The sequence below is a fragment of the Myotis davidii genome, unplaced genomic scaffold, assembly GCF_000327345.1.
Source record: "Myotis davidii unplaced genomic scaffold, ASM32734v1 scaffold226, whole genome shotgun sequence".
NCBI classification, from domain to species: domain Eukaryota; kingdom Metazoa; phylum Chordata; class Mammalia; order Chiroptera; family Vespertilionidae; genus Myotis; species Myotis davidii.
Genome location: NW_006297224.1, coordinates 1,049,191 through 1,059,194, shown reverse-complemented (window position 1 = coordinate 1,059,194; position 10,004 = coordinate 1,049,191). Strand labels below are relative to the sequence as shown.

At 38.6% G+C, this 10,004-nt stretch overlaps 1 protein-coding gene across 1 annotated transcript in view; it reads right to left on the bottom strand.

The window, feature by feature from the left end:
• Positions 1-10,004, bottom strand: part of MANBA (mannosidase beta) — a 113,784-nt gene that overhangs the window by 41,980 nt on the left and 61,800 nt on the right. Inside the window, exons 11-12 of the mRNA XM_015569985.1 lie at positions 8,209-8,295; positions 4,093-4,260 (exon numbers count right to left, since the gene is read on the bottom strand). Coding sequence (XP_015425471.1) covers positions 4,093-4,260; positions 8,209-8,295 — 255 coding nt within the window. The remainder of the gene's footprint in view (positions 1-4,092; positions 4,261-8,208; positions 8,296-10,004) is intronic.

Genomic DNA, 10,004 nt, shown 5'->3' with positions numbered 1-10,004 from the left:
CAATACCTTGTGAAAAGAAAAATTCTTCATGATACATGACTTAGCATATCAGAAAAGCTAAAACTTAAGCCTATGTTTTTCAAGTAATCCCACTGAAGTTTCTTCACATAAATAGAAAAGTGCCATCAACTGGGCATATTTGGGTGCCAAAATCATATAGTATTCTTTTAAATATATCCTGTATAGAATTGCTTCAGGATATAGGCAAATACTTAAAACATCTAATTAAGATTAAAACTGTAAATACAATCAGATGATTAAATCACATGATAAACATTACAGTTTCTAAAAAGTTAAGTTTTTTAAGGCATTACTTCAAAAACAAACAAAAATGCTGTTTCCTCTACCTGCAAAAAAAGGCCAATTTGTATTAAGATATGATTATATATGCATGTAGTAAATACAAGTATGCTATGCCTGTCAAACAAAGAGTGGTGCAAAGAGAACTGCCCTAAGTGGAGCTGGGAACCAGCCCTTTCCTCTACATTTACCCCTCATATCATACACCAACATATTCATATATTATACAGATAGCAAATTCTACTTTAGCATTTACTTACATAATTTTATTTTTTAAATAATTTTTAAGTTTTAATTATAGTTGATATACAATATTATATTAGTTCCAGGTCTACCATATAGTGACTAGATATTTATACAACTTACAAACTGATCACCTTGATAAGTCTAATACCCATCTGACACAATACTAATTATTACAATATTATTGACTCTATTCTTTATGTTGTACTTTACATCCCCGTAACAGTTTTTATAACTGGCAAACTGCACATCATTTTTTTAATCTTTATTGTTGAAAATATTTCAGATGTCCCCCTTTTTCCTCCCATTGTCCCCCTCCACCTGGTTCCTGCCCCACCCCAGGCCTTTACCACCCTATCATCTGTGTCCATAGGTAATCATATATGCATATAAGATCTTCGATTAATAGCTCCCCACCTCCCCTTCCCTCTGAGATTTGTCGGTCTGTTCCATGTTTCCATGCCTCTGGTTCTATTTTATTCATCAGTTTATTTTGTTTATTAGATTCCTTGTTCATTTAGTTTGATTTTTAGATACAATTATCAATAGATATGTATATATTGCCGTTTTGTTGTTCATATTTTTTTATTCTCCTTCTCCTTCTTCTTCCTTTCCTTAATTTGCACATCTTAATCCTTGCCCCTTTTTTATTCCTCGTCCCAACCCACTCTCATTTGGCAACCATCAAAATGTTCTCTATTGATGAGTTTGTTTCTGTTTGTTTATTTATTTTATATTTTGGATTCCACATGTAAGTAATATATTTGTCTTTCTGGCTTATTTCACTTAGCATGATACCCTCTAAATCCATCTACTTTGTCACAAATAGCAAGATTTCACTCTTTTCATGGTGAATATATGTACATATGTACCATATCTTCTTTATCCATTCGTCTATCAATGGACACTTAGGTTGCTTCCATACCTTGGCTATTGTCAATAATGTTTCATTAAAGATATGGGTGTAAAAATTAAAAAAAAATTTAAAAAGATATAGGTGCATTTTCTTTTCAATTTAGTGTTTTGGGTTTCTTTGGATAAATATATAGAAGTGGGATTGCTGGGTCCTTCCTTGTCCTTTGTTGTAGCCTTTGTTTTAAAGTCTTATATTTTTCCTGATGTATGTATTGCTATCCCAGCTTTTATCTTGTTTTCATTTGCATAAAATATCTTTTTCATCCCTTTACTTTAAGTCTGAGTGTGTCTTTTGATTTGAAATGGGTCTCTTGAAGGCAGCATATATACGAGTCTTGTTTTCTTGTCATTCATCCACCCTATGTTTTTGATTGAAACATTTAATTCATTTGCATCTAAATTATTGATAGGTATGTAGTTATTGCCATTTTATTATTCACATTTTGGTCTTTTTCTTCTTCTTAATGAAGACCCTTTAACAATTCTTATAATACTGGTTTGGTGGTGATCAACTCCTTTAGTTTTTTCTTGTCTGGGAAGCTTTTTATCTGTGCTCTGATTATAAACAATAGCTTTGTTGGGTAGAGTGATCTTGGTTGTAGGTCCTTGCTTTTCAATACTTGGAATATGTCATGCCAATCCTTTCTGACCTGCAAAGTTTCTGTTGAGAAATCAACTGACAGTCTTTTTTAGGAGCTCCCTTGTGAGTAACTAATTGCTTTTCTCTTGCTGCTTTTATGATTATCTCTTTGCCTTTAACAACTGCCATTTTAATTATAATGTACCTTGGTGTGGGCCTCTTTTGGTACATCTTGTTTGAGATGTACTTCCTGGACTTGGGTGTCTTTTTCCTTTGCCAGATTAGGGAAATTTTCCATCATTATTTCTTCAAATAGGTTTTCAATTCCTTGCTCTCTATCTTTCCTTCTGGTACCACTTTGTTGCAAATGTTGGTATGCTTAATGTTGTCCCAGAGGCCCCTTAAACTACTCTTTTTTTTTTTCTGTTCTGATTGATTGCTTTCTGCTACCTTGTCTTCCAAATCTCTGATTTGATCCTCTGGGTAATCTAATCTACTATTGATTTCAGTTGTTGTATTCTTAATTTCCAAATGGTTCTTTTTTATGTTTTCTATCTCCATTTTTATGTTTCCCATCTCTTTGTTAAAGTTCTCACTGAAATTGTCCACTCTTCCCCTAAGTTCATTGAGCATCTTATAACCAGTGTTTTGAACTCTACATGTGGTAGTTTGCTTGTCTCCATTTTATTTAGCTCTTTCTCTGGCAATTTCTCCTAATCTCTCATTTGGGAGATGTTTCTTTGTCTCCCCGTTAGGTACATCTGCTACATTTCCTGGTATTGCTAGAGTGGCCTTATGTAGTAGGTATTTGGTGGGGCCCAGTAGTGCACTCTCCCTGGTCACCTTATCTGGATGCTACAGGTGTGTCCCTTGTGTGGGTACAGCTCCAGTTGTAGTAAAGCCTTGATTTCTGTTGGCACGCCAATGGGAAGAACTGACTCTTAATTTATTGGTTGTGAAAAATGGCTGTGACTACAGAGGAGTGCAGGGGCTGACCCTCAAGCCAGAATTTGCTTTAGCTAGGCTAGCATGCCTACCAAGTCTGCCCTTTGGGTGTGTCATTTGTGGAGGTGATTGGGTGGTGCTCTAATATGGTCTGAAGCTGGCCATAACATGTGTTTACTTGGGGCCTCTCTGGCTACTGCCTGTACCAAGCCTGAGGCCACCTTGAATAAGCCAAGTTATCTACAAGTGGTTGGCACTTGTGCTGGGTTTGGAGGTACCTGGGAAAGGCTAAGCTTCTAACTGAGGCCAGCTGCCTGGCCAGGGGCCATTAGGCCAGGGCACGGCACCCCAAGGCTAGTCACTGCAAAGGGTTTATGAACCTTCGAGAGATTTTAGGAAAGTCCGTATCACAAACTGAGACTAAATGTTTGTATGAAAAAGCTGCTGGAAGCAGCTTGCTGAATATAAACGTTATGAGATCCAACACCCATTCTCCTATTGCCGCAGCCCCTCTTCTCTCTTTGTGAGCCTCCTCTACTCTACTCAATTTTTAAAAACAAATTTGGCTCCTTAAAACATTTGAGTTTATAATACCAGAGACCAATTTCACTTGTGAATATGAATATTTTTAATTATAATTAATATCAGCAAATTATATCTGGCATAAAGGAAAAGAAGAAAGCATTATTAACTACATAATGCTTATACCAGGACCAGGTTATCATTAGAAAATTCATTCACAGAATTCACTATCTTAATGTATTTTTTTAAAAAGAAAAGAAGTGGCATATCAATAATCATCTAATATATAGATTCACAACCATTGGGGATCCATGGATGGGCTCCAAAGTGTCTGTGACAACCTTCAATTATAAACACAATATTGGTGTATGTGTGGGAGATCCACAGATACATTGATTCTTAAAGAAGTCCAAAACCCATGAATCCTTTCACAGGCTGCAGTATTACAATGGACTGTTCTGCATTAAAATGATATTGTTGAAGGTTGCCCTAAAATAAAGGGTATAAAAATATATTATACCAAATTTCAAACTGATCCATTTTTAAAACAGGTTCTTAAATTCTACTTTATTAAAACCATTACTTACTTCCAAAACGAGCTCTCGGATGTTTTCAACATACAGTTTCACATAATCTTTCATGTAAGTAGGAAGGTATGTGAAGTCTATGCTATACCAATTCATCATTAACGCCGCTTCATTTTCATTATTTCCAGCCCATATGATGATGGAGGGATGAGATTTCAGTCTCCTGATCTAAAATGTAAGAAAACATAAAATAATTTTCAAATTTTCAAATGCTCAATGTAAAAAAACTCAGAACTATAATAAATATAAAATTATAGCCATTGAATTTCTGCACATAAATTTTTAAAAATATATTTTTATTGATTTCAGAGAGGAAGGGAGAGGGAGAGATAGAAACATCAATGATGGGAGAGAATCTCTGATTGGCTGCCTCCCACATGCCCCACATTGGGGATCGAGCCCACAACCTTCACATGTGCCCTACCGGGAATCGAAACAAGACCTCCTGGTTCATAGCTCAATGCTCAATCACTGAGCCAGGCTGGCCAGCTCTGCACATAAATTTTGACATGCCGCAAAGCCCATTAGAAAATGGCTATAACTTTACCTGTGGGAATACATTTTTTAAAATCTCTGAGATTCTTTTTATCTAGGTTTTCTAAATACTGATAAGGTAAGGCTGCTCTTCTCTGCTGTACAAAAACTGAAGAAAATACAATTTCTTTTATTAAACATGAAAAATAAATCAAGCTCAGCATTATCTGACTCAGCCACAACAAGGTTCTAAGAAGTACAGAATGCAGGACATCTTACATTAAATTACAGGGTTAGTCATCTCAAGAGCAAGTTAGGGCTTTGAGTGAAGATACAAATGAGACAGAACTTAGGCTGAAAGAGGTATGAGGTTCCCATCCACCAAGGTCAAAACCCTTAAGAACTAGAGAGGGTTTTACAAAGCAAGTGAGTACCAGAGATGCTCTGGAAGTTGAAGACAAACATATGGAATATTCTAAAGAAAAAAATAGATTAGGGCATCAAGAGGATGTCACGTGAAAGAAGTATCAATGTCATGTCCTAAGAAATCAACTAAGGCTGTTACTGAATCTACCTAAAACCCTGCCAGCCTCCAGAACTGAGGTCTGAAAACAAATAAACAAAATTCACAGGCACAGACAATAGTATGGTGATTACCAGAGGGAAAGCGAAGTGGGGAGAGATGGAGGAGGGTATAGGAAGGATAAATGGTGATGGAAGGAGATTTGACTTGGGGTGGTGAATACACAACACAATATAGAGATGTATTATAGAACTGTACACCTGAAACCTATACAATTTTATTAACCAATGTCACCCCAATAAATTCAATAAAAAAATAAAAGACATGGGGAAAATATCTTTTTGTGTGTGATATATATTAAAATAAACTGTAAGAATATGGAATAAAAAGTTAACAATATTGAAAAAATTGAGGTCTGCATGAGCTGGGCTCACTGTGGGCCGGCCCTGTGTCAGGTCTTCTGACACACAGGGAGATGCACCCCAATAGAAGAGGGCAATTAAACCTTTGAGGACAACAAAGAGAGTCAATGGTCACGAGAAATTCTTTTGGAACATGGCTTAGAAATATAACCTCTGTGGTATTCACCCCTTCTCTTTCACAGTCAGGGATGATCACAGTGATGGATCCCAGCTTCTGTTTCCACTGTGGTCTCCATTCAAGATGCTAAGTAATTCACACATGATACAGAGATGCATTAAAGCGATATAGCTCATTTAAAAAAAAAATAACATCCTGTGTTTTTCTAAATCATCATTATAAACAGCATTTCCTTTATTTGCCTCTACATATGCCCAAGTAAGTGAGACTGCTACCAGCAATGACTGGCATGTTTGTGGTGCTGGTGATACAAACACTGAAGAGGCAAGAAAACTTCAATGACTCTGTGATACCCTTCAAACTGACTGAGATTTCATGGTAAGCTTCAATTTAAAATGTTAACGAACTCTGCACTAAAAGTTCTCCTGTTCTGGAAGGCACACAGATATCATATTAAATTATTTATATGAAAGAAAAGTAAAGATAAAACTGAAATGTTTGCATCCTGGTCAGGTGGTTCAGTGGGTTGGAGCATCATGCTATACATCAAAAGCTTGCAGGTTCAATTCCCAGTCAGGGCACATATCTTAGGCTGCGGGTTCAGTCTCTGGCCAAGGTGTGAACAGGAGGCAACCAATCAATGTTTCTAGAAACTCTCACATTGATATTTCTCTCCCCCCATTCCCTTTCTCTCTCAAAAAAAAAAAAAATCAATGAAAAAACATATCCGCGGGTGAGGATTAAAAAAAAAGCTGAAATGTTTGCAACCTACATAACTATAATCAATACTTTAAAGTTATTCACTCATCCATCCATCCATCTACCTGGTGAATAATCCAGCCGGGGAGGAGGGACACAGAAGGGAACAAGCCCTGGCCTCAGAGAGGTTGCAACTTTACAGGGGTGGCAACGCCTGAACGGGGAATTCAAAGTGTGACATGGCTCACAGAGGGCACATGACCTCATCTAGATTTGCAGATTCAGAAAGATTTCTTCACCAGAGGAAGTCTTGCTCAAGGTTAACAGGGGCCAGAGAGAATGAGTGAGGTGGTCCACAAGGGAAGGTGATGGGGATGGTGGGCCAGGGCATACATGTAGGGCAGGCGGTGCTTGCTGAAGTGGAGAGGCAGGCAGAGACAGGACAGTGCCTGCTGAGGGTCCTTAACTCTATCTGGAGGGATTTCAGCAAGGGATGACTCAATTTTTACTTTAAAGCCTTATTTTTTAAATAAAACACAGGTGAAGAAAATAAATTATGGCACAGTTAACTATTATTAGGCAATCGGTCTATAACCACCACCCAGACCAGGAAGAAAACTTTACCAACCACTTCCCAATCGTGGTCCTGTCCTCTTTCCAAAATAGATGCTATCTTGAGCATTATAGTAATCATCTCCTTGCTTTTGTTTTGGTTTTTCGTGCAAATACACAGTTTATAACTATAAATTCATGTATTTCAACACAGTTGATGGATTTCGATCCACTGACATTCTTATCCTTATTGAACCTCAAACTGTCCCACTTTGGGTTGGTCAGAGTCCCACCAAAGTCCTTTCGGCGTATCTTTCATTGCCTTCTTGTTATCTGTCAGAATCTTCCAGGATAATCCAGTATATTTCCTGCCCCACACCTGAAATCAGCCATGTCTCTAAGAAGACCTTCTCTCTCTCTCTTTTTTTCTTTATTGATTAAGCCAAAGACCTTCTCTTAATGGGAAATATTATTTTAATATAAGGAGTCTCAATATTACTATGTTGTTCATTGTTTCTGGGCCTCTTCAGGGGATGGAGCTAGGATATAATCACTTCCTTGCATTTACAGATGTATAAATCTATATCTATATATATAAAAGCCTAAGCGACCGGCTGACCAGCCAACTGGCCAGTAGCTAGGACGTGCACTGACCACCAGGGGGCAGATGCTCAACACAGGAGCTGCCAGCTGCTGTCATTTGGCAGCGGCAGTTCTTGGGTGATGCATCCAGAACCAGAGAGGAGGGAGCCAGATTCCGGGGTGTGTAACCCAAGAACCACCCTCTTGCAATCTGGGACCCCTCGGGGGATGTTGGAGAGCCGGTTTCAGCCCGATCCCCGCAGGCCAGGCCAAGGGACCCCACTGGTGCACAAATCCATGCACTGGGCCTCTAGTACAAATATAAGTGTGTATATGTGGAATGCAAAAGAAATCAAGGAGTCAAGAATCACTTTAAATTTTTGACCTGAGAAATTCAGACTGGCATTGCCAATTTTGAAAACTGCAGGAAAAGCAAGTTCAGGGGAAGTAATATAACTTCGTTTTGGACATGTTACATTTGGGATGTCCATAAGTGGAGGCACCAAGTTAGCAGTTGGATATAAGAACCAGGAATTCAGCAGAGAAGTTGTGCCAGAGATAAATATGAGAGTGGTAATATGGGAAAACCATGAGACTGGGTGGAATCACCTAGGAAAACAATTACCTGATTGTGATTTTTTTCATGAGGTTTAGTAAAGAGAACAACAAAAAGAAACATGGAGTGGTTTAACAAAAGGCAAAACTAAAACGTAAACCTTTTCCTTCTTGAAATGGTAGTAACGTACCTGGTAAGCAACTTCTGCTCTCACTGAATTTATGAAGTCCGCATCAGTTGGATAAAGGGCACAGGCAAACATGAAATCCTGCCATACCTAGCAAACCAAATAAAAGGTGATAAAGCACTGCCATGGGTTTACCACACAGAAACAAATTCCTCACTCTGAACTGTGGGGATTATCTTTCATGCAGATGAAAAATCAAGTTCGTCCGATGAGTGTGATCATTAGAGCCCTACTATGTGCGAGGCACTCAGGGTCCCCTGACTTCCCAGAACTGCACATAGCCGTAGGAAAACCCAAGAAGATAAAATGCAAGGGAAGCAGGAAAGACTGAGAATTCAAGTAAGGAAATAGTGAGTGTGTTGAGGGGGAAATAAAATTCTAAATGAAGCTTCCTACCCCAGCCCCTCCTTACTCCTAACTCATTCTAATTGTCACTGGGAATTTGGTATTGAGAGATGGACCAGACTATTAAAAACATACATTTTTCAGAGAGAAGGGAGGAGCGGGGAGGTGGGAAGAAATTAACCAAAGAACTTATATGCATATATGCATAGCCCATGGGCACAGACAACATAGGGTGGTGAAGACCTGGGGTGGGGCAGGAACTTGGTGGAGGAGACAATAAGAGGGGGGGACATTTGTAATACTCTCAACAATAAAGATAAATTTAATTAAAACAGAAAAAGAAAGAAAGAAAGAAATATACATTGTTTATGAAGGAATACATTTTCATAGCCAAAAATAATTACTACATGGACATTTTAGTACTGACACCACGTAAGCTCATTCCTGGGGAGGCTGTCATGCTAAGTGGTTGAAAGCAGGGCCTCAGTTCACTGGGCCTGAGTGGGAACCCTGACTCCACCAGAGCCCCACCATGTGCTGTGGGCGAGTTATTTAACCCTGCACGTGTCAGTTTCCTTCTCTGTGAAATGTGGATATAGAGCAACAACCACCACCCCATAGAGTGGGCATGAAGTTCAAACAAAATAATAGATGCAGAGCACGGAGAACAATGCCTGGCACTCAATGAATATTGCAAAATATTGTCACATCATCATGACCATCAGCATTATCAATATTATAATTACAACTCTTCTATGGAGAGCTTTAAATTTTAGAATTGTAATACTAAAACTAAAAATATATTTTCTTTGTGTAACCCTCACTAATGTAAAACATGTTGGGAGTGCTAGCACAACCTTTAATTTTTTTATTTTTCTTCTCTCTAGGGCTTGTTGGTGCTCCTTAAAGTTTTTAAATATCTTATTTTCTTTTTTATGCATACTCTCAAATCACAAAGAAAATGTAGATAGATACATACTGATATAACTATTATAGAGAATGCCTATCATTCAAAAACAATTAAATAATTTGTGATACTTGCTATCAACTCTGGCTCTTGGTTCTTAAGATGCCATTTAACCTTTTGCAAAAAAAAAGGAACATCATTCCTGACTCTGAGAAAAGTAGGAATGAGCAATATCACCCTCTCAGAATGCTGAAAAAGTAACATATCTATACTAATAAAAGGGTAATATGCTAATTAGGCCAGATGTCTTCTGGACATCCTTCCTGACAAAGCTGGGCCCAGGAGAAGCTGCCCACCCATGGTCCCAGGCACCTGTGCCTGCAGCCGGCCTGGGCAAAGCCGGCCCCAATCCTGGGTTCCTGTGGCTGGCTGGAGGAGGAAAGCCTGGGTTCTGGGTGTAAGGCCAAGGCAGAGGTGGTTAGGGGTGATCAGGCAGGCAGAGGAAGTTAGGCGCAATCAGGAAAGCAGGCAGGCAAGCAGTTAGGAG